Source organism: Tachysurus fulvidraco, chromosome 13 (assembly GCF_022655615.1).
Source record: "Tachysurus fulvidraco isolate hzauxx_2018 chromosome 13, HZAU_PFXX_2.0, whole genome shotgun sequence".
Taxonomy (NCBI): domain Eukaryota; kingdom Metazoa; phylum Chordata; class Actinopteri; order Siluriformes; family Bagridae; genus Tachysurus; species Tachysurus fulvidraco.
Window position 1 is genome coordinate 28,667,058 of NC_062530.1, and position 24,803 is coordinate 28,691,860.

A 24,803-nucleotide genomic window follows, 5' to 3' on the forward strand; every position below is an offset into this window, starting at 1 on the left:
ACGCCACTTTGGGAATTTCACGCAAAGAATTAGAAAGGGACACCTATAACTGGCATACACAGTTATCACCAATTAGAGTCAGAGACATGGGTAACAATACAAAATTCTCTTTATTGACATCTTCATTAAAACAATATTAAAATAAATAAAGAAGCATTCTTCAGCCAACGAACCTCAGATCTCTTTCTTTGAACGAGTTAAGGAAAACAAACTAAAGAAGAATCAAAGATAATCAAAATTGCAAATGAAATGCCTTGAAAATAATATATTATAAAACTAAAAACAGACAAAGCAAAATGAAATAGCCACAAATGGAAAATAAACAATAAGATGAACTTGAAAACAGGTTTGGAACCAGATATGGAAACCGATCTGGAGATAGGTGTGGAAACAGACATGGAAATGGGTCTCGAGACCGATTTAGAACCACGGTTGGAAACAGGACAGCACTGCAGTCATACACAAACACGGAGCATGCCGACTGGCCTACACTACAGTAAAAAAAGTCAGTGCAACATATGCATAGCAGACACAGTAAACTGAAAAAGAAAATTTCAGAAAAAATATATTACAGTAAAAAAAGAGAGGCAAGAAAAATAATTAGGCAGCATCTGGCCACACAGCTGGGTCTGGCCACAACGCCTCGTCAACATCACAAGCAATCTTCCCTTGCCAGACATCGAGGGAAGAAGGTCAGAACACAACAGCTTTAGTGTCTTCACGCCTCGAGTGCCTTATCCATCCCTGAATTGCACCCACATCAATCTCATCACATGCCTCTTCCATGGCCTGCACAAGAGGCATGTGCACAAAGGGCTGCCAGTTGTATACCTCCCACTGCCATGCCAAAAAGAACTCTTCTATGGGGTTCAGAAATGGTGAGTATGGTGGGAGGTATTGCACAAAAAATGTTGGGTGGTCAGCAAACCAGCTTTGGACTGGGGCTGCACGAAGAAAGCTCACGTTGTCCCATACTACAATGTACCGGTTTCTTTGATGGTCTGCATCATTAATACACTCTGGTGGTATGAGAATGTTGTGAAGTCTGTCCAGAAATGTGAGAATATGGGCTGTGTTGTATGGTCCAAGGTTGGCATGACGGTGTAGGACACCATGCATGCTGGAGATGGCAGCGCACATTGTGATGTTCCCACCACGTTGGCCAGAAACATCTATAATGGCTCTGTGGCCAATGATGTTTCTCCCATTTCTTCTGGTCTTTGCTAGGTTCAACCCAGCCTCATCTATAAAGATGAACTCATGTGGGATTGCATGAGCATCCATTTCCAGTACTCCCTGAAAACAAAGAACAAAAATCAGTCAATATGGTGTTATCCAGTACATTGGGAAACGATGTTGCGTTTAGTGTACTGCAGTCAATATAGTACTTACATCCACATACAGTATGCTCGTCTGAACTCTTTGTTTCTTTGAGAGTTTCTCTCAAACGACACCTTATAAAGTTGTTTCATTCTGATTTGGTTTTGAGATTTGGCACTTGAGAATGTGAGCCAACGTGGACAGACTGACTCGTTGAATGTTGTTGAATAAGGTGTTGTCTTGGATGATGTGGCTTTGAATTTCTCGTAATCTGATTTCATTATTTTCCAAAACCAAGTTTACAATGGCAGCTTCCTGTACCCCAGTGAACATTTAGCCCCTTCCTCCACCACGGTGTCGTCTCTCAGTCCTTTAGAAAAAATAAAATAAAAAAATATATATGGCTTGGACAATACAGCCTAAATATTTTCCCCCACAGTAGAGTACATTTTACAGGAAACTTGTACAGTTCATGAATGGCTGATGTCTTACACTAAGTAAACAGGTGTCACCCAACTGATACACTATGGCATGGGGTATACTACATGTGTACTACATGATATTTTGGTTATATACCTGTTCTCCAGTCTAAAGGTCCGGATGACAGAGGCGACAGCAAAACGACTCAAGTTTGGCTGCACTCTCTGTCCAGCCTCACTCATTGTCAGCCCATGGTTGAGGACATGATCTACTAAGGTTGTTCTGATTTCATTTGAAAATGTTTGTCTTCTTTGGCCATGAACTCCTCTACCTGCTCTACCCCTACCTCTCACTCTTCCTCCCACTCTTATTCTCAACCTCCCTCTTCCTCTTCCTCTCTCTGCAATGTCTTCCATTGTTGTTGTAAAAAAAACAAAAGGTTCTCACCTGTGGTCTTTTCATAGTGCTTACATCCTGATTGAAGAGTTAATTAACCATTGAGGTGTTTGGCCAGGTGGCACATGTAATTGGCCAATTAGCTCATGTAGTGTCATTTTGAATGGCTGTGTTTTGAAATGGCAAACGTGACTTTATGTCAGATTGTTGTGTCTTATGCAGAGAACATTGTTCTGTGCTTTTAAAAAGTGCCATTTTGAAATGCAAAATGTGTGTAAAGCAGAAAATGTGTTTAGACTTTTGGAGACTTGAGAAGAAGTTTTGCTCTCTGTCTGTCAGTTTAAATAATTGTGCTGTGCATGTCATTTTAGTGTGTTAGCAATTGGAAAAAACTAATGCTGGTTCAATAGGTTACATACTTAAGATACCATGAGTTTAAAACCTTGTTCAAAGTTACAATGAAAAAGTGTCAAAAGGTGTTTTTTATTTTAATAAAAGTAAAAGAGAGGGAAAGAAGTGCTATGTAGCGAAGCAAGGTAAATATTCATAAGTAATTATAATGTGTTATAGTGACTCCTAAATATTTTAACCTAAGATGAAATTAACGGTAATGGAATTAACGTTACACTTAGTTGGTCTGTTCATCCGCCGAACAGGCCGTGTAACCTTTATTAATTCTATGAAGGAGGTATCTTCCCGGCCAAGGAAGGTTCACTCCCCTTTTACTTTACACCGTAATTTGAATTAAATTAACTTAATAGAGCATGTAGTTCAGACCAGATGTTGCAGGTACCTTAAGTTTGTGAGCGATACTCAGAGACAATCACTTGTGGCACAAAAATATGGCATTTAATGAATGAGACAAACACAACATAAAACTAACTACACAAACAAACAAAAGAAATAGAGAAAATGAAGATGAAAATAAAATAACACAAAAGAAATTAAAATTGGGGAAAGGGAGGAAGAGACTGGAAAGAAGAAATTGCAAGCTTTAAACTTCAAAATTAATCACACCCTAACTGGGAAATCGTCACCGGAAACTTAAATTCACCTTAAGACACAATACAAGGTTCATACTTAAAATACGCATCTAAATTGGTTGGTAAAGGAAACGGTTACTTGCATGTGCTCAAATAAAATACACCATTGTTTGAGAAATGAGTAACCCGATAATTTTGTGGTCATTTGGATACTAAACATGAAGGGTAATGACGGTATAAAGGCAGCGATACATTACATACACAGATCAGTATTCAAAGTGTAACTGATGTTACTACAGTGTTGTGTTCTGACACATGAATAAAATACACCCTTGTCAGGAAAGTAAGGAGTAAATAATTTTAAGTCAGGCAAGCCTTAACAGAAGAAACACATTACAACAGGGTTATAAGGATAAGAATCTTAGAGTATCTTATCTACTTGTTTTATTAGTAAAAGGAATGTCTCATTGTGAGCTAGTTGAAGTGTTTCCTGAATAAGTAGGTCTTCAATTGCCGTTTGAAAATAGCCAGTGACTCAGCTGTCTGGACCCCTAGGGGAAGTTCATTCCACCACCTTGGTGCCAGAACAGAGAAGAGTCTTGTAGTAAACTTGCCTCTTACCCTGAGAGATGGTGGAACCAGTCAAGCAGTGCTGGTAGATCAGAGGGTGCAGGGTGCAGTGCGAGGAGTGATGAGGGCTTTGAGGTAAGAGGAAGCTGGTCTGTTTTTGGCTTTGTAGGCTAGCACATGGGCGTAAATCCCGGGGGGGACGGGGGGACATGCCCCCCCACATCCGAGGATTGCCCTCCCCCAAAAAAAAATATTAAAAAAATATCGCACTCTCTATTGTGAAAAATATATGTATGTATACCTAAATAATTGTGTAAGTAGGAAAAAACCAAACGCAAAAAGTCATTTAGAAACAGTTGAGTTCCCCCTCCCCTTCCTCACAATGGTTTGACCCACTGCCTGTTTTCCCAGGTCATCTCACCTACTCCAGCTCAGTTAATGTTCAACTCCATTAAGTCGGGGATTTTATTCACTTTAAATAAGGTGATTCTCTTTAATGTAGTTGATGCAGACTCATTCATAATTTAGTTGTGGCAAAAATGCTGATTACGGATGTAATTTTCCATGAATCTGCTATATTAGCGATTAAAATATGACTTATCTGGTTAACGTTAGCTTGTTTACTTGCTTGTTGCATAGTGCACTGTAACTAACACGCCAAAGCCTTTTCCCATGCATTGTTTTATTTGGGACGTCTTGGCATAATGTTAACTTAACATTAATGGCCACAATTAGCATATTGTTTAGCTCACTCACTCACTCATTTTCTACCGCTTTATCCGAACTACCTTGGGTCACGGGGAGCCTGTGCCTATCTCAGGAGTCTTCGGGCATCGAGGCAGGATACACCCTGGACGAAGTGCCAACCCATCGCAGGGATATTGTTTAGCTGTTTAGCATATTTACTAAATGAGCACTGTGCTACATCCGAACTGACCACACTGTATTTTTTTGTATAATCAATTTCTATGGTTCATAAGTGTCTTAATTAATTTTAAATAAAATTTTAAACCTTTTTTAATTCCTTGTTTTTATTGTTGTGATTATTTTTATGATAGTTATACTTTCTTTGAATAAAAACTTTGAAAATACCCATAATGACGCGTGTCCATGCTACAATAATAATCTTTATAAGTACAATTAGACTATTATTTGTGTCCCCCCTTCAAAAATTGCTCATGGGAAATTTTATATTTATTGTCCCCCCCCCCTACTGTTAAATGAAATTTACGCCCATGGGCTAGCATCAGTGTTTAAATCTGATGCGTGCAGCTACCGAAAGCCAGTGAAGGGATTGCAGCAGTGGGGTGGTGTGGAGAACTTAGGCAGGTTGAAAACAAGCCGAGCAGCTTCATTTTGGATCAGTTGTAGAGGACGAATTGCATTCATGGGTAGAATTTCTTGATTTTGAACAGGTGTGGCAGTAATCAGGCCTGGGTGTGGCTAGAGAAATTGAACTCAGGTGTGATAAACCACAGTTATGTTTTAACAGGGGGGCAAACAATTTCACACAGGGCCATGTAGATTTGGATTTTGTTTTCCCTTATTAATAAAAACCTTCATTTAAAAACTGCATGTTGTGTTTACGTGTGTTATCTTTGACCAATATTTAAATTTGTTTGATGATCTGAAACATTAAAGTGTGACAAAAGTGCACAAAAATAAAAAAGTCCCAGAAGTCCTTTCCCCAGTGTTTGTCCGTTTTGGTGTTTCTTTTTTTTTTAATCTATCCCTGCATTTGTGTCTGTTTTTTATCTGTGAAGACACCCCCGTTTTCTGACAACGGTGGTTCTGTTTATGATCAGTAGAGAATCATCTCCTCAAATTCTCTAGATAATTACCAGTTTCTTTTGTGTGTGAATAATTTGAATTTATTACATAAACTGTTTTAGAATGTATTTGACCTTTCTGTACTTTTTAGTGGAACCGAGGAAAGGCCAAATTCTCCTTTGTCCGGATGTATGTCCTATAAGAGTGACCACTCCAAGCCACACTCTATCAACTTTAAAGGGGGAAGAGAATCTCAGGAAAGGTACTGTTATCTTAATCTCACTCATCAATCATAATCTCAAATTCAGAGAGTTTCCCAAATTGGAATTGGTAAAGTATTTATTGTCTGAGACAGTAAATCGGATCAGTATCTCATGACTTTGTCCCAGTCTGCAAGAAAGACAGAGTTCAATGTTTATTTTGCAATAGCACTAGAATGCATATAAAGAAACTGCAATACAATCCAAAATGACAAGCCACAGACAATATAATGCAGAGGTAAAGACTCAAATCAAAGACAGTCTGAAATAGGTCTTCTTCTTCTTTCGGCTTTTCCCTTCAGGGGTCGCCACAGCGAATCATCTCTCTCCGCCTATCCCTATCTTCTGCATCCCCAACACTTGTACCTTCTAGCTTCAAATCCTCATAATTACATCCGTATACCTCCCCTTTTTCCTTCCTCTTTGCCTCCTGCCTGGCAGCTCCATGTCCAAAATTCTCCTACCAATATACTCACTCAACCTCCTCTGAACATGTCCAAACCATCTTAATCTGGCCTCCCTAACTTTGTCCCCCAAACGACCAACATGAGCTTTCCCTCTGATGTACTCGTTCCTAATCCTGTCCAATCTTGTCACTCTCAAAGAGAACCTCAACATCTTCAGTTCGGCTACCTCTAGCTCTGACTCCTGTCTCTTCTTCAGTGACACTGTCTCTAAACCATACAGCATGGCCGGTCTCACCACTGTCCTGTACACCTTCCCCTTGATTCTTGCTGATATTTTCCTATCACACAGAACTCCTGACGCCTTTCTCCACCCACTCCAACCTGCCTGCACTCACTTCTTTAACTCTTTCCCACTCTCTCCATTACTCTGAACTGTTGACCCCAAGTACTTAAACTCCTGTACCTTCTTCACCTCTTCACCCTGTAACCTTACTGTTCCAATAGGTATTAAATATGAAATACCTATTAAACAGGTATTAGATTTAAAAATATACCCCAGAGTTGTAGTGTAAAGAGAAATAAAACACATTCACAGCAAGATGCAATGTACACAACAAGCATAATCAGCTGAACCAAGAAAAATATATAAAGATTTAGAAACATAGAATTTTACTAACACTTTGTGAAAAGCCACTACCTCCAGGCTGGCTCACCACTTTTTTGTAATGGGGCCTACAGTGTTACATAACATACGTGTACTCATATATTTATGACATAATATATTAATTGACTGATTCGCTGGCAATGGATTCAGAAGATACTTAGTTTGTCTAGGGAGATAGGAGTAAATACTGATTAATGACAAGAGACTGCAGTTTTTAACGACAAGATTGTGACTGTTAGAGCCAATATTGTTCACCCTTCTGCTGATACGTCTTCGTTCCCTGTGTGCTCCTCTCTTTTCAATTAGTTTGAGCCAGTGTCTCTTGCTTGTTTAAAAGACAAGATGGATTAATTTTACCAATGATGTCTTTTAAACAAGCAAGAGACACTGGATTCCTCGGTTCTTGCTAATTTTAGACCCATTTCAAAACTCCCGTTTCTTTCCAAATATTGGAAAAAGTTGTTTTTAGTCAATTATTAGCCTATCTAGACTTTTATGGCTTGCAAGAGTTGTACCAATCTGGTTTTAAATCAATTCACAGCACAGAAACGGCCCTGTTAAAAGTTTATAATGATTTATTATTGACCAGTGAGGCAGGTAACTATGCTGTTCTTATGCTTTTAGATCTTACTGCTGCGTTCGACACCATAGATCACAATATACTAATCTCTCGCCTTGAGCATTGTGTTGGTATAAAGGGTGCCGTGGTACAATGTTTTAAATCTTATCTGGGTGAAAGAACTTTCTTTGTACGTCTTGGGGAATTTGTGTCTTCTACTGCATCTCTTGTATGTGGAGTCCCTCAGGGTTCCATTCTTGTACCGATTTTATTTTCTTTATATATATTACCTTTAGGGTCCATTTTTAGGAAACATGGCATTTCATTTCACTGTTATGCAGATGACTTGCAACTCTATCTGCCTTTGAAACGGAAGGATGCAAACTCTGTAGCACCTTTGCTGAGATGTCTTGAAGATATTAAAGCTTGGATGGCCTCCAACTTCTTAAAGTTTAATGAAGATAAAACTGAAATCATTTTATTTTGACCTGGCGGTACCATTAATACTCATGATGTAGATCTGGGTGACTTAGTCATTTGTGAAGCGTGTTGTTAAAAACCTGGGGGTTTTAATGGATGGTGACTTTAAACTAGAAAAACATATTAATTTGGTAGCTAAATCGTGTTTTACTGATTTTGAGAGGGTCATCCATGCTTTTATATCATCCCGCCTGGACTATTGCAATAGTCTCTATGTAGGCATTTGTGAGGCATCTCTAACTCGCTTACAAAGGGTACAAAACGCAGCTGCACGTTTATTAACGGGGACACGCAAATGAGAACACATTACACCTATATTGGCTTCCCTTCATTGGTTGCCCGTTTATTTTAGAATTGATTTCAAGATTTTACTTTTAGTTTTTAAATCATTAAATAACATTCATCCTAAGTATCTTTCAGAGCTATTAAAGCCATATGCTCCATCCAGAGCTCTTTGGTTAACTTAAGAGGCAACTGCTTTTAGTCTCCCCTAATGCAAGATTAAAGAGCAGAGGTGACCGTGCCTTTGCAGTAGCGGCCCCCAAACTCTGGAATAATTTGCCTTTGTACATTAGGCGGCTCCTTCACTTGCTGTTTTTAAATCACACTTAAAAACATTTGTATGGTGCACCATACAACGCAGTATGAGAGTTACCTGTTAGGAGTTCTTTTTAGTGTATGTTAATAATTATTATTGTATTTATTGCATTTTTATATAGTTTTTATTATTATTATTATTATTATTATTATTATTATTATTATTATTATTATTATTTTATGCTTTTTAGTTCTATTGTTTATTTATTGTTTACTGTTTTAAAAAGGTGCTATATAAATAAACTTTGATGTGATTTGACTTTTACATCAGATGTAATGGGGCACACGCCTTCCAAAAAGTTAAACTTTTGTGTCATCAGTCCACAGAGTATTTTCCCAAAAGTCTTGGGGATCATCAGATGTTTTCTGATGTTGTAACTCTGCCATGCAGGACATTTTTGCCCAGTCTTGTTCTTATGGTGGAGTTCTGTGGATGATGTTGTGGGGACCTTTGTGGCATCTTGGATGAGTCGTCGCTGCTCTCGGGGCAATTTTGGTCAGCCTGTCACTCCTGGGAAGGTTCACCACTGTTCCATGTTTTGCCCATTTGTTGGATAATGGCTCTCACTGTGGTTCGCTGGAGTCCCAAAGTTTTAGAAATGGCTTTATAACCTTTTCCAGACTGAGAGATTTCAATAACTTTCTTTCTCATTTGTTCCTGAATTTCTTCGGATCTCTGCATGATTTGTAGCTTTTGAGGATCTTTTTGTCTACTTCACTTTGTCAGTTAGGTTTTATTTAAGTGATTTCTTGATTTTGAACAGGTTTGGCAGTAATCAGGCCTGGGTGTGGCTAGAGAAATTGTACTCAGGTGTGATAAACCACAGTTCTGTCAGGACCACTTTGTCAAATAAGAATTTATTAGATGATAGCCTATGATAACATTAGTTAGTGTTGGCGGTATGGTTCTGTTCAGGGCAGGAATCCACGCACCCGTCCGTGCACATGCATGGACTGAGCGGGGAGAGCAGCACTAGAAAATAGAATAGACACCCCATATAACAGAACCATTGATCATGCATAGAGTTTTTTTTTGCAAATAATAAAAGAATAGATGGATAAATAAATAATTAAATAATTAGACAGAGGGAGAGAGAGAGAGAGAAAATATGTGGAGATTTAAGATGTAAACTGGTACAATGGACAAGGGTTCCAGCATGGTGGAGTCGGGGTTGGAGGAGGGAGTTTAAGTTGCTGCAGTGGCAACATGCTAAAAGGCGGCTCAATGAATGGGAATTTAAATGGTCGGGTAATATGGATGACGTAACCGGATTGGTGAGCATCGTGGACTGCTGATTAACAGCTGATGCACGCTTGACGACGTGTGCCTGCCAGAACTAGCGCAAAGCTTAATTTCTGTCAGGACCACTTTGTCAAATGAGAATTTATTAGATGATAGCATACAGTTAGTGTTGGCGGTATGGTTCTGTTCGGGGCAGGAATCCACATGCCCGTCCGTGCACATGGATGAACCGAGTGGGGACAGCAGCACTAGAAAATAGAATAGACCCCCAAAACCCAAACCCTGTGCCAAAGGAAACCCCCAACATGACTGTTGCAGTAGAAGCTGGTAAGTCCAGAACTGATCAAAGATCGGAGGAGTCATCCTGGGCTGAGCAAATGTCAGCATATTTGCGACAAGCACGTTGCTGTAGTCAGTTAAAGTGAAGTGCTTTTTTTAAATTATAAAACAAGCATGTTGTATATCCGCTCAGCTATAGTGGAGGCAGCAAGGCAAGCGTCACCCTGAGCTGAGCAGATGGTGACATATTTGCAACAAGCATGTTGCTGTAGTGAGTTTAGGCCAAGTGTGCAGCATAAAGGGGGAAGCATAATACACCCCTGCGGCAGCAATGTGCAACGAGCATGTTGTATATACGCTAAGCTATATAGATAACAGGTAGGGGGAGCATACGCCCTGTAGAAGACTCAGGTTGCTCATGAAGCTTGATGTTCGAACATACTTTTGAAAGCTAGTACATCCAGGGCTAATCATGATCAGAGGAAGCATCACCCTGGGTTGAGCAGATGGCGACATATTTGCAACAAGCATGTTGCTGTAGTAAGTTGAGGCCCAGTGTGCTGCGTAAAGGGGGAGGCATAATATGCCCCGGCAGCAGCAGTATGCAACAAGCATGTTGTATAATGCTAAGCTATAGCGATAATAGGTAAGGGAAGCATGCACCCCATAGAAAACTCAGGTTGCTCATGAAGCTTGGTATTCGAACATACTTTTGAAAGCTAGTACATCCGGGGCTAATCAACAATAGGGAGAAGCGTCACCCTGGGTTGGGTAGATGGCGACATATTTGCAATGAGCATGTTGCTGAGTGAGTTGACGTAACGACTCAAATCAAAGACAGTCTGAAATAGGTTATAATATTAAATACCTATTACCTATATTTAATGCCTATTAAATAGGTATTAGATTTAAATCTAGATTTGTAAAGTTTGTCATGACAAACTTTGATGTTGGCTTTGACGATGCAAGTATTCGCAAAGGCCGGTGCTTTTTGGAAGAGAATGGACATAAGGGTCAGTGTTACTTTTGGAAGTAAGTAAACAGAAAGCTAGGGTGCCAAAACATTTGGAGGTAAATGGATATAGAATACATGTGAGGAAGTTCCCCTCATTGTTCTGAGTGTTTTGATAGGTCACATGTCTATGTTGTAAAAAGTTTTTTGATTTTGCATAATTTGTGGGCGGGGCTGCGGCACAACCGAAAGGCCAGTCGGTACACCAATTTAAACTTTTGTTCAGAGTATCACCCTAAAGGAGCTGGCAGAGTTTGGTGTAGATAGTTTGAAAGCTTGCCAAGTTATAAACCTCCAAAGTTTATAATGGAGTCTATGGGGAAAAAAGGCCATTTTGAGACTCGGTACCAGAAGTACTGGTACTCAGATCGCTTAGAAAAATAAAAGCAACAAATTTCTGACCAGGGTTTACAACATATCTGAATTTGGTGCATGATGTAGAATAGGCTTGAAAGATCTAGGAGGAGTTCCTCTTGATATTTTTTTGTCTAAGCTTAAATAGGAAAACAGAATGTTGGCTTCTACAAAGCCAACATAAATATACCCCAGAGTTGTAGTGTAAAGAGAAACTAGATTTGTAAAGTTTGTCGCAACGTCCAAAATACATGACATGACCAAAATACCCGTGGGGCAGTTCCCCTCATTGTGCTGAGTGTTTTGATATATGACACGTCCATGTTGTGCAAATTTTTAATTTTCACATGACGTCACGTGACGGCCCCACATGACGTGACCCCACATAAACTTCCCCACATGACGTGACCAGAATACCCATGGGGCAGTTCCCTTCATTGTGCTGAGTGTTTTGATATGTCACATGTCCATGTTGTGCAATTTTTCTATTTTCACATGACGTGACCAAAATACACGTGAGGCAGTTCCCTTCATTGTGCTGAGTGTTTTGATATGTCACGTTTCCATGTTGTGCAAATTTTTAATTTTCACGTGACGCCATGTGACGTGACCAGAATACCCGTGGGGCAGTTCCCCTCATTGTGCTGAGTGTTTTGATCCATCACATGTCCATTTTGTGCAAATTTTTGATTTTCACGTGACGTCACGTGACTGCCCCACATGACGTGACCCCACATGAACTGCCCCACATTACATGACCAGAATACCCATGGGGCAGTTAGGGATGGGTCATGACATGAGGGGTCATTGTGCTGAGTGTTTTGCTATGTCACATGTCCATGTTGTGCCAATTTTCAATTTTCACGCGACGTCACGTGACGTGACCAGAATACCAGGTGGGGTGCCAATACTTTTGGCAAAAAGTGGCTACTGAGGGTTTGGACATTTCATGTCAATACTGCAGTCATTATGGGATTCTACTTATTATTATACTGCATAAAACACAGAAAGAGAAGCTGTGCCTGAGCTCCGTGCACGCTATGGGATGTTCCTAAAGAACCTGTCTGAGTTCGGTGTAAATCGCTCGAAAACTTGCCGAGTTATAATCCTCGAAAGTTTATAATGGAAGTCATTGGGAAAAAAGGGCCACTTTGAGCTTCCGTACCGGGAATTCCGGAATTCCGATCACTTAGAAAAGTAATAGCAATCAAATTCAGACCAGGGTCTACGACATATCCGAATTTGGTGCATGTGGCTCGATAGGCCTAGGCCACATTTTAGTCTAAAAAGTCTGCTAAGAAAAATAATAATATTAATAATAATAATAAGCTTATAACGGAAATCAGAATGTTGGCTTCTACAAAGCCAACATTAATAAAACACATTCACAGCAAGATGCAATGTACACAACAAGCATAATCAGCTGAACCAAGAAAAATATATAAAGATTTAAAATCATAGAAACATAGAATTTTACTAACACTTTGTGAAAGGTGTTTTTACTAACACTTTGTGAAAAGCCACTACCTCCTGGCTGGCTCAACACTTTTATGTAACGGGGCCTTCAGTGTTACATAACATACGTGCACTCATATATTTATGAGATAATAGATTAATAGACTGATTCGCTGGCAATGGATTCAGAAGATACTTAGTTCATCTAGGGAGGTAGGAGTAAATACTGATTAATGACAAGAGATTGCAGGGAAAGTAAATAAGTTGTTTATAAACGTTTTTCCCTATTGTTTAGTATAGGCCTATAGTATGGTATAGTTTAGTATAAGAAAATTACAAAAAAAAACATTAAACAAAACATCAAATCAATTACATCACCTGATAAGATCAGTGACCTTTAATCACTACATTTAACAACATTTGTTACAAACAAAAACAGAGACAAAGACAATTAGATTCGGTTTCCAACTTTGATATCAGATCTTTTTTCAGTGTAATACTGGTTAGAACAGCAACAGTAGAACATCGTCCACTTAAATACAGTTCCAACTTGGGCAATTCTCAGTACTAATCAGTTCTCAGTTCCAGAGGAAGGTATTTACTTTTGTCCACTAAATGGTAGAACAGTTGAAACTCAAAGTGCTTTTAACTTTGATTGAGCAATAAACAAATCACAAGGTACTCCCTTGAATGGATAAGATGAATTTCCTCTTCTTTCCTTCTAGAATTTGACTGGGTTGAGTCACATCAATGATATTCTTAACTCCACAAAAAAGCCTGACCTGTTCAAACAGCCCGAAATGCATGAAGCATTTAGTAAACAGTCATGTTTGTCACAGGTTACCACAATCAAGTAGCTAACATAACTATAAGCATGTATATGTTCAACAATAAATTATTGTTTACATACATCCACTTTTCAGGCATATTATATCAACGAATTCTACCAATATATACTTTTGGTAAGTATTAATTTACAGTTTATTAAGTAAATAGAAAATAATTCTTCCATCATTAACAATAAAGAATTTTACTTTGTAGACACATGCGTTACAGCTACACGTGTGAGCTAGACCACTGCATGTGCAAACAGCTTAACATCAATTAATATCCCACAAAGATATCAAATACAACAATTGTAAAACCAAAATAATTTAATAAACATCTTGCTTTTACCGTTTCATCATTTAAACATTTATATTTACATTAAATGAACTCACCACGTCCAAATGGTTTGTTTCAGCAACTCAACGGAATAATTAACCCATCGAACACTTTTGAAACAAAATAAAGGCTGAATCCACTCAATCTCTTTTTGTTACGTTTAACTTGATGTATATTTAAGATGATTTTTCCTTTTTTACTCAATCACATCCACTACTAAAGTTTAGTTTTCCTCCTGTCCTCTCTTCTCTCTGCTATTGCGCAATCTGACCCCAACAATCTGTGAAGCAGGTAGGCGGAACCTATTACACACGGTCTGTTTGGTCAGAGCAACCGTTCATCATTTTTACCAGATATGAATTTTAAACAGCTTATGATTTTTATTAATTATGTTGGCTTTGTAGAAGCCAACATTCCGATTTCCGTTATAAGCTTATTATTATTATTATTATTATTATTATTATTATTATTATTATTATTATTATTAGGGGTCAAGCCCCGAAGGGGCGTAGACACCTATTGTTATTATCGGTTTTCTTCGTCTTCTTCTTCTTCTTCTTCTTCTTCTTCTTATTATTATTATTATTAGGGGTCAAGCCCCAAAGGGGCGTAGACACCTATTGTTATTGTCGGTTTTCTTCTTCTTCTTCTTCTTCTTCTTCTTCTTCTTCTTCTTATTATTATTATTCCTCTTCTTCCATTGAAGTCAATGGCAGCCCATAGAACCGTATGTAGGAAAGTTATGTAATTTGGCACACATGTATAGTCCAGTCTTAGAAGTTACTATAGCAACTTTGGTGTGTCTAGCTCAAACCCTTTAGCGCCACCAACAGTCCAAACATCCAATTATGTTCATGTTCATAACTGCTGACTGGTAAGGCCTAGAGACACAGTTCTTGCATATTTTGGATCCTTTGCTCATGGCGAATCGAATGTACCACATGACATCATTTCTGTCATGAATACCTTTCCGCCATTTTGAATTTTCCGTAATACCTACTTTTTCGAACTCCTCCTAGACCGTTTGTCCAATTTGCATGTCCTTTGGTATCTAGCATCTAGAGACACCCTAGACAAAAAGTTATCAAAAGTTTTTTGATAGACCAATGCCTTCTCGTATACCGTGGCAACATACATGGTGGCGAGCACGCCAAAACAGACGTGAGGCCGTATCTTCGCAAAACTTATGCGTGTCGACACAAAACTTGGTATATGTCATTATAGTCATGGCCTGAGGGTGTATGCAACGTTTTGTGACAGCGCCACCTAGTGGTCACGAGATTTTAAAAACAGCTATTTTCGCTTATAACTACTGCAAACTTTAGTCTAAAATCATGAAGTAGGTGTTGTTAGACTCCTTGAGGCATGCTGAGTCAAATGATACTAAATTGTTTTCGGACCGCCATTTTGTGTGATGGCGAGCACGCCAAAACCGACATGAGGCTGTATCTTCGCAAAATTTATGCGTGTTGACACGAAACTTTGTATATGTCATTATAGTCATGACCTGACGGTGCATGCAACGTTTCGTGACAGCGGCACCTATTGGACACGAGATTTTAAAATCAGCTATTTTCGCTTATAAGTACTGCAAACGTTAGTCTAAAATCATGAAGGAGGTGTTGTTAGACTCCTTGAAGCATGCAGAGTCAAATGATACCAATCCGTCGCAACATACATGGCGGCGAGCACGCCAAAACAGACGTGAGGCTGTATGTTCGCAAAACGTATGCGTGTCGACACGAAACTTGGGACATGTCATTATAGTCATGACCTGAGAGTGCATGCAATGTTTTGTGACAGCGCCACCTAGTGGCAACGAGATATTAAAAACAATGCCATATCGCTACGAAACTTGGTATGGTTCATCAGCGACATGTTCTGAGCGCATATGATCGGCTTGACCCCGGAATGGCTGTTTGCAGCTATATTTATTATTATTATTAGACAAAAAATTATTTAAAAAAATGCGGCCTAGGGCTTTCGAGCCACATGCTCCAAATTCGGATATGTCGTAGACCCTGGTCTGAAGTTTGTTGCTTCTATTTTTCTAAGCGATCGGAATTCCGGCATTCCCAGTACGGAAGCTCAAAATGGCCTTTTTTCCCATAGACTTCCATTATAAACTTTTGAGGTTTATAACTCGGCAAGTTTTCGAGCGATTTACACCGAACTCGGACAGGTTCTTTAGGACCTTACTCCGGACGAAATTTTTATTTTGGCGTTCCGACAGAATTTTCGGTTTTCCCGTAGTCGACGGTCGAACATTAATATTAAAAATTTGCACAACATGGACATGTGATATATCAAAACACTCAGCACAATGAGGGGAACTGTCCCAAGGGTATTTTGGTCACGTAACGTGACGTCACGTGTAGCCCCGCTCCCAAAACAAGCAAAATAAAAAATTTGCACAACATGCCTCCAAATGCACCGGCCTTTGCGAATACTTGCACGTCAAAGCCAACATCAAAGTTTGTCACGACAAACTTTACAAATCTAGTTATTATTATTATTCTTAGACAAAAAATTATTTAAAAAAAATGCGGCCTAGGGCTTTCGAGCCACATGCTCCAAATTCGGATATGTCGTAGACCCTGGTCTGAAGTTTGTTGCTTCTATTTTTCTAAGCGATCGGAATTCCGGCATTCCCAGTACGGAAGCTCAAAATGGCCTTTTTTCCCATAGACTTCCATTATATACTTTTGAGGTTTATAACTCGGCAAGTTTTCGAGCGATTTACACCGAACTCGGACAGGTTCTTTAGGACCTTACTCCGGACGAAATTTTTATTTTGGCGTTCCGACAGAATTTTCGGTTTTCCCGTAGTCGACGGTCGAACATTAATATTAAAAATTTGCACAACATGGACATGTGACAAGCAAATAAAAAATTTGCACAACATGGACATGTGACATATCAAAACACAAAGCACAATGAGGGGAACTGCCCCACGGGTACTCTGGTCAAGTCACGTGACGTCCCGTGAGGTCACGTGAAAATAAAAAATTTGCACAACAAATTTCTTCACCATTGTGGTATTACACCATGTAGAGTACATACTATATGTACTCATTATTGCCATTTGTGTTTTTACATTAAATTACATTTACAAGTACATAAAAGCTTGTTTCAATGTTGGTCTTTTATTCTTTTAGTCAAATTTCCTCCCCAGCTAGACAGCTAAAGCAAACACCCAGCATCGACAAAACAACAGGGGGACAATCTATGGGAAGGTATTTTTTTTCCTCTCTATTAATACTGCTATATATCAATCTAAATAAATAATCTAAATAAATAATTTGCTTATCAAAATAGTATTTATTTTTACTGCAGTGATCGTGCTGAACCTGAGGCTCCTGTGAAAATTGACAAATTAGAAAAGAAGATTACAGACTATCTCTACAACATTTTCAATGTAAGAATTAAATAATCTTGGTCAATGCTTCCCATGCTGTCAACAATCATAACCTTCATTGAAAACACTGGCGATATTTACTTTAGATGATCTGTCAAAAAAAAAATTCTGTCGCTTTTTAAGGTCAAGTTTGATAATAAAATCTAGAACAGAATGGACTGATAAAATAATGTGTTACTCAGTTGTGTAGAACAGACAATGCAGTTCGTTTAGCTTTAAAGTCCCTAAAATGGATAAAACACCAGATTAATTCTGTGTTTAAACAACACCTTAGTTATGGGAAGTAACTCATCAGCATCTCTGACTTAATGTACCTGCCTGCTGTGTTTACAACTTTCTTTTAGCTATGAAGAATCAAATGAAATATTTGAATTTTGGAAGACCTAAAATTTTGTCCATAAATGCTTCTACATTTCATTTTCTCTGTGTTTTGTGAAGGATCTTGAGAATAAAATGATTGTATTTATAAAACATGAGCTGGAGATGTTTAAGACATTTCTAAGAAAAGAAAACAAAAGATACTACAATGATGTGAGGGATGATTTGTGGAGTGTAAAAGAAGCAGCTCTTGATATGACATTGTACTTTCTGAAGTTGATGGAACACAATGACCTCGCTGATGCACTCCAGGGTAAGAGATTAACAAGACAGGCACATTAAGTTTCTTCAGAGGAGAAAATCCTTCATACAACTATACAAAATTCAACTTTTTTCTAACAATGTGTTTATACTATTTCAGAACATCTTTACTTGTTTAATGTATGTATTTATCTTTCTTGTATTTTGTATTTATATAATTAGATGCACTAATAGGAGTTCAGCAGCGTGCACTCAAATCAAACCTGTGTAAGAAGTACAAGCGTGTATGTGAAGGAATTGCAAAGCAAGGAGAGTCCAACACTCTTAACAACATCTACACAGATCTGTACATCACTGCAGGTGGAAGTGGACAAATGAATAAACATGAAGTGAGTCAAATTGAAAAGAAAAAAACTTGTGTGAAAACTGAAAGTCAAATAGAGCAGGAGGAAAAAATTGAATGCAAGAACATGTTTGGACCATCACCTGGAGAAGAAAAACCCATCAGAACTGTGGTGACACAGGGGGTCGCTGGTGTTGGAAAATCCATCTGTGTGCAGAAGATTGTTCTAGACTGGGCTGAAGGGAAAGAATATCAGGACATAAAGTTCATATTTCCACTGCCTTTCAGAGAACTGAATTTAAAAGAAAAGGAAAGATGCAGTTTGAGGGACATCATCTATCAGTTTTTCCCAAAAACTAAAGGAATGAGATTCACAGACAGGTATAAAGTCATGTTCATCTTTGATGGACTGGATGAGTGTCGACTTCCTCTAACATTCCATGAAAACCAAAAGTGTACTGATGTAACAGAGAAAGCCTCACTGGACACTATAATAACAAACCTCATTGAAGGAAACCTGCTTCCGTCTGCTCTCATCTGGATAACCACTCGACCAGCAGCAGCTGCTAAGATCCCTGCTGAACATGTGGACCGGGTCACAGAGGTGCGTGGCTTCAATGATGAACAAAAGGTGGAGTACTTCAGAAAGAAAATCTGTGATGAGAGTCTGGCCAACAGAATCATTGATCATATTAAAAGATCAAGAAGTCTCTTCATCATGTGTCATATTCCAGTCTTCTGCTGGATTTCAGCCACTGTGCTTGAAGATATTTTGGGGAGATCAGACTGTGAAGACATTCCACAGACTCTGACGGAGATGTACACATGTTTTCTGATCTTTCAGACCGTACAGGGGGACAAGAAATACAATAGAAATAATGCCTCAGACATTCCATGGGATAAAGATGGAATTCTTTCTCTGGGAAAGCTTGCCTTTAGTCACCTGGAAAAAAACAATCTGATTTTCTATGAAAAAGATCTAAAAGCCTGTGAAATTGATGTCAGTAACATAGAGGCGTACTCAGGAGTGTGCACTCAGGAGACTGACAGATTTAAATGCACATCTTTCAGCTTTGTGCATCTCAGCATTCAGGAGTTCATTGCTGCCTTGTTTACATATGTATGTGTCCGAGATGAAAAGAAGAATGTTTTTGAGCAATCAGAAGAGAATAAAGAAACAAAAGTTATTGATTTGCTCAAGGTCACAGTGGACAAAGCTTTGGAGAGTGAAACCGGACACTTTGACCTTTTCCTCCGCTTCCTTCTGGGCCTCTCAGTGGAGTCTAATCAGAAGCACATTCGAGGTCTACTGACAAACACAGGAAGCAGCTCTAACTGCCAAAAGGACATAGTTGAGTACATCAAGTTAAAGTTTGAACAAAACCCAACTCCAGAGAGATCAATCAATCTGTTCTACTGTCTGAACGAGTTAAATGATCATTCACTGGTGAAAGAGATCCAAAACCGTATGAGCTCAGGTTGTCTCTCTGAAGCTGAACTCTCACCTGCTCAGTGGTCTGCTCTGGTCTTTGTGTTGCTGACATCAGAGAAGGACCTGAAAGTGTTTGAGCTACAGAAGTTCATAAGATCAGATGAATGCTTTAAGAGACTGTTACCAGTCGCCCAGGAAGCCACAACAGTTCTGTAAGTAAAACCTGTTTCTCTTGTTTTATCCCCTTAAAGTTTGGCCTCAGGTAGATTGATGGTAGGAAACACTAATTTGCCATAAACACAATACACCTGACTCATAACTTGAAATTAACATAAGCTACTGAATTGATGAGTCCTGCTTGTTCCTGCTGTCTTGAAATCGTTTGTTAATCAATTAACTCTAAAAACATGGACAGTAATCTGGAGTCTCATTTTTGCTGCTACAGTCATGGCCAAACGTGTTGGCACCCCTAAAATTTTTCCAGAAAATTAAGTATTTCTCACAGAAAAGTATTGCAATTACAAGTTTTGCTATACACATGCTTATTTACTTTGTGTGTATTAGAACAACACAAAAAAGCTAATTTGACATAATTTCACACAAAACTCCAAAAATGGTCCGGACAAAATTATTGGCACCCTTAACTTAATATTTGGTTGCACACCCTTTGGAAAAAATAACTGAAATCAATCTCTACATATAACCATCAATTAGCTTCTTACACCTCTCAACTGGAATTTTGGACCACTCTTCCTTTGCAAACTGCTCCAGGTCTCTCATATTGGAAGATCTTTTCACAGGTGTTCAATGGGATTTAGATCTGGACTCATTGCTGGCCACTTCAGAACTCTCCAGCGTTTTGTTGACATCCATTTCTGGGTCCTTTTTGAAGTATGTTTGGGGTAATTGTCCTGCTGGAAGACCCATGATCTCGGATGCAAGCCCAACTTTCTGCCACTGGGCCTACATTGCGACCCAAATTCCCTTAGTAATCCTCAGATCCACAGTCTTTGCACCCAGTGCCAGAGGCACCAAAACAACCCCAAAACATCTTTGAACCTCCACAATATTTGACTGTAGATACTGTGTTCTTTTCTTTATAGGCCTCATTCCATTTTCAGTAAACAGTAGAATGAGGTGCTTTACCAAAAAGCTCTACCTTGGTCTCATCTGTCCACAAAATGTTTTCCCAGAAGGATTTTGGCTTACTCACGTACATTTTGGCAAGCTGAAGTCTTGCTTTTTGATGTCTCTGTGTCAGCAGTGGGGTCCTCCTGGGTTTCTTGCCATAGCGTTTCATTTCATTCAAATGTCGACTGATAGTGCTGACACTGATGCTGTAACGAAGCGGAGTCGTAAGGATCCATTTGCAGCGTTTATTTAAATAAGGCAGAACAGACAGGCAGGGTCAAGCACGGCAAACACAATGTCAGAGATAGGCAGATCGGAGGCAGGAGGTCAGGGCAGGCAGTAAAGAATCAGAGAACCAGGCAACAGAAACAGAATCAAAATAATCAGAACAGACAATCGGGAAACTCTCGGAATGACTGCAGAAGCAAGTCGAGACTTCGCACTGGTGTCAAGTTCACGTTCAGTCTTTATAGGAAGTGGTTGATGGGGAACAGGTGGTGGAGCAATCAGAGTCAGTGGTGGATTCTGGGAGGTGTAGTCTGGGAGAGCTAGTATTCTGGAGAGGCTTCTCGGTGTTGGTGTTCAGTGGGCGCCGGTGGTGCGCTGATCGTGACAGATGCACCCTGAGCCTGCAGGACAGCTTGAAATTCTTTGGAACTAGTTTGGGGCTGTTTATCCACCATACGGACTGTCGTGCGTTGCAACCTTTCATCAATTTTTTTCTTCCATCCATTTCCAGGGAGATTAGCTACAGTCATGCCATGGGTTGCAAAGTTCTTGATCATGTTGCACACTGTGGATCATATCGATCTCTGGAGATGGACTTGTAACCTTGAGATTGTTGATAAATTTTAGAAAAAATTTGGTTCTCAAATCCTCAGACAGTTCTCTTCTCCTCTGTCTGTTCTCCATGATTAGTGTGGCACAGACACACAATGCAAAGTCAACTTCTCTCCTTTTTTATCTGCTTTCAGGTGTGATTTTTATATTGCCCACATCTGTTACTTGCCCCAGGTGAGTTTAAAGGAGCATCACATGCTTGAAACAAACTTATTTATCCACAAATTTGAAAGAGTGCCAATAATTTTGTCCGGCACATTTTTGGAGTTTTGTGTGAAATTATGTCAAATTTGCTTTTTCCTCTGTTTTTGTTGTTTTGTTTCAAAACACACAAAGTAAATAAACATGTGTACAGCAAAATGTGTAATTGCAGTAATTTTCAATGAGAAATACTTAATTTTCTGGAAATATTTCAGGGGTGCCAACACTTTGGCCATTGACTCAGGGTTTTTCCAAAATTGGTCTTCGGTGGTGGCTGACCGACATGGCCATCCACACAGAGCAAAGAGTACCATAGTACCCACATGATCTGCAAGCCCAATATTGACAATAAATGTTAAATTTAAGATAAATACAAAGAAACAGTTTGTGATTTTTTTCTTATCCTATTTATTCATGAAGAAACGATCACAGTCAGGCTAGATAGTAAAAGAAAGCAATTACAACTTATTTTACGTGTAAACATCAGCGATACCAAAGTATATTTGAAATGTCAAAGGTATCACAATTTATCTATTTACAAATATCACAGCCTGCAGATGAACATTTAACTCGTCTCTTTTTATTAACACTGTAGAACCTTTTTACCTTTAAGATATCTGTAGTCGATTTCATCCTGATGCTTTTAGACGTATGCTTGCAGTATGCTTGTATGCTATGCAGTTCTCTATGTCACTCCGTCAGTAGCCTGCTTCACTCACAAAACCCAATTACAGATCAAATAAGGCTTTGGCAGGACAAAAAATTGTATTGTCAGCCGCCAAAAAATTTCAATGTAGGAAAAACCTTTTGACTGTATAGTGGGTAAAAAACTTGGCGCTTGGTAATGAGTGGTGCAACTAATGACAGATGACATAACATCATAATACCAATTTCCTTTCAGGCTCAGTGAGTGTAACATGACAGAGAGAAGCTGCTGGTCTTTACACACAGTTCTCAGCTCAGAATCCTCCAAGCTGACTGAGGTGGATCTGAGCAGTAATCCTCTGGGGGACTCAGGAGTGAAGCAGCTTTGTGCTGGACTGAAGAGTCCAAACTGTAAACTGGAGACTCTGAGGTCAGTTTTTTCATTTCTCTCAAGACATTTTAATAAATCAGTTACTTATGTATCTTCTTTACACACCAATAAATAGTCAATGAAGTGTTTGAAAGAAGAATTTCAGGTTAATGACTAGATAGAACTTACATGATCAAATAATAGAACACACATGTTTAGTTTTATTTATTTATTTAGTTTAAATAAATAAATAGATAAATAAATAAATAGGTATCATGATTGTATTCAATTATATTTTAAAAAATGTAACAAAGTAGGGGCAAAGTGACTTGACAAACATTTTAAATATTTGGCAAGTGAAATTACATTAATGTGAATCATATCAAACAGAAAATATTAGATTTCATAGTGTAACCTTCTTCATAATTAAGTAAGAAATGGCTTTTTCCTCAGACTTTCAGACTGCAGTATAACAGAGGAAGGATACATCGCTCTGTCTGAAGCTCTGAAATCATCTCACCTGATAGAGCTGGATCTCAGAGGGAACGACCCTGGAGCATCAGGAGTGAAGCTGCTCACTGATTTACTACAGGATCCAGACTGTAAACTGAACACACTGAGGTGAACATTAAGTACTGGGGTTAATTACTTCAATACAAAATGTACATTAATAGTCTTACAAAACACTAACTAAATACAATTACATTTAAAGTATACTACTAATGTAAATGTCTGTTGTTTCCTCTGTAGACTGTTAAAAAGTCCTGAAGCAGAAGAGGCCTGTGATTCCCTGACTAAAGTTCTGGGTACAAACCCCTTACTGCAGACAGAACTGGATCTGAGTGGGAAAAACTCAGTAGTGAAGCAGCTCTCTGATCTACTGAAGGATTCACACTGCAGAGCTGAGAAACTTACGTATGTAATATAATATTTATTTTACTTTAGTTATGGAAACTTATTGTCAGATAAAACGCAGTTTAAAGTGAAGATTTTCTTTCCACTGTTTCTGGTTATCTTTAGGCTAAAGGTCTGTAGTATAACAGAAGAAGGCTGTTCAGATTTGTCTTCATCTCTTTATTTAAATCCTGCACACATAAGAGAGATGGATCTGAGTGAGAATAAATTAGGAAACTCTGGAGTGCAGAAGCTTTGTGTACTGCTGCAACATCAGTCCTGTAACCTGCAGATACTGAGGTGAGCTTCTGCTTCTGCTCTTTAACATGTACATAAGAGCTTGTGACTTTACATGTAGAATACAAACACAGGCTACATGTAGAACATGTATGTCTTAAATCTTCTTGGCATTACGTACTATATAGATGCTTAAAATAATACAATGTTAAGTCTTTATCAGACATCAGAATATCATTAATACCACACAATGTTCTCTCTTTAGACTTTCAGACTGCAGTATAACAGAGGAAGGATACATCGCTGTGTCTGAAGCTCTGAAATCATCTCACCTGATAGAGCTGGATCTCAGAGGGAACGACCCTGGAGCATCAGGAGTGAAGCTGCTCACTGATTTACTACAGGATCCAGACTGTAAACTGAACACACTGAGGTGAACATTAAGTACTGGGGTTAATTACTTCAATACAAAATGTACATTAATAGTCTTACAAAACACTAACTAAATACAATTACATTTAAAGTATGCTATTAATGTAAATGTCTGTTGTTTCCTCTATAGACTGTTAAAAAGTCCTGAAGCAGAAGAGGCCTGTGATTCCCTGACTAAAGTTCTGGGTACAAACCCCTTACTGCAGACAGAACTGGATCTGAGTGGGAAAAACTCAGTAGTGAAGCAGCTCTCTGATCTACTGAAGGATTCACACTGCAGAGCTGAGAAACTTACGTATGTAATATAATATTTATTTTACTTTAGTTATGGAAACTTATTGTCAGATA

General features: G+C 38.8%; 2 protein-coding genes and 1 long non-coding RNA gene across 4 annotated transcripts in view; 2 read left to right on the top strand and 1 right to left on the bottom strand.

Annotated features, from left to right (window-relative positions):
* Positions 1-22,921, top strand: part of LOC113638759 (protein NLRC3-like) — a 266,503-nt gene extending 243,582 nt beyond the window's left edge. Inside the window, exons 10-16 of the mRNA XM_047822120.1 lie at positions 5,611-5,721; positions 17,092-17,169; positions 17,270-17,351; positions 17,790-17,982; positions 18,153-19,917; positions 21,811-21,850; positions 22,779-22,921. Coding sequence (XP_047678076.1) covers positions 5,611-5,721; positions 17,092-17,169; positions 17,270-17,351; positions 17,790-17,982; positions 18,153-19,917; positions 21,811-21,850; positions 22,779-22,787 — 2,278 coding nt within the window. The 3' untranslated portion in view covers positions 22,788-22,921. The remainder of the gene's footprint in view (positions 1-5,610; positions 5,722-17,091; positions 17,170-17,269; positions 17,352-17,789; positions 17,983-18,152; positions 19,918-21,810; positions 21,851-22,778) is intronic.
* The window catches only part of LOC113657299, a 1,727,325-nt gene that overhangs the window by 1,381,523 nt on the left and 320,999 nt on the right, over positions 1-24,803 (top strand). The window lies entirely within an intron of this gene.
* LOC125146172 lies at positions 832-3,792 on the bottom strand. Of its 2 annotated transcripts, none has more exons than XR_007144652.1 (3): positions 3,741-3,792; positions 1,393-1,690; positions 832-1,296 (listed from the first exon to the last, which is right to left on the bottom strand). It is a non-coding gene; the product is annotated as an uncharacterized LOC125146172 (long non-coding RNA). The 2 variants fall into 2 exon arrangements; XR_007144651.1 differs by lacking the exon at positions 3,741-3,792 and adding an exon at positions 1,897-2,666.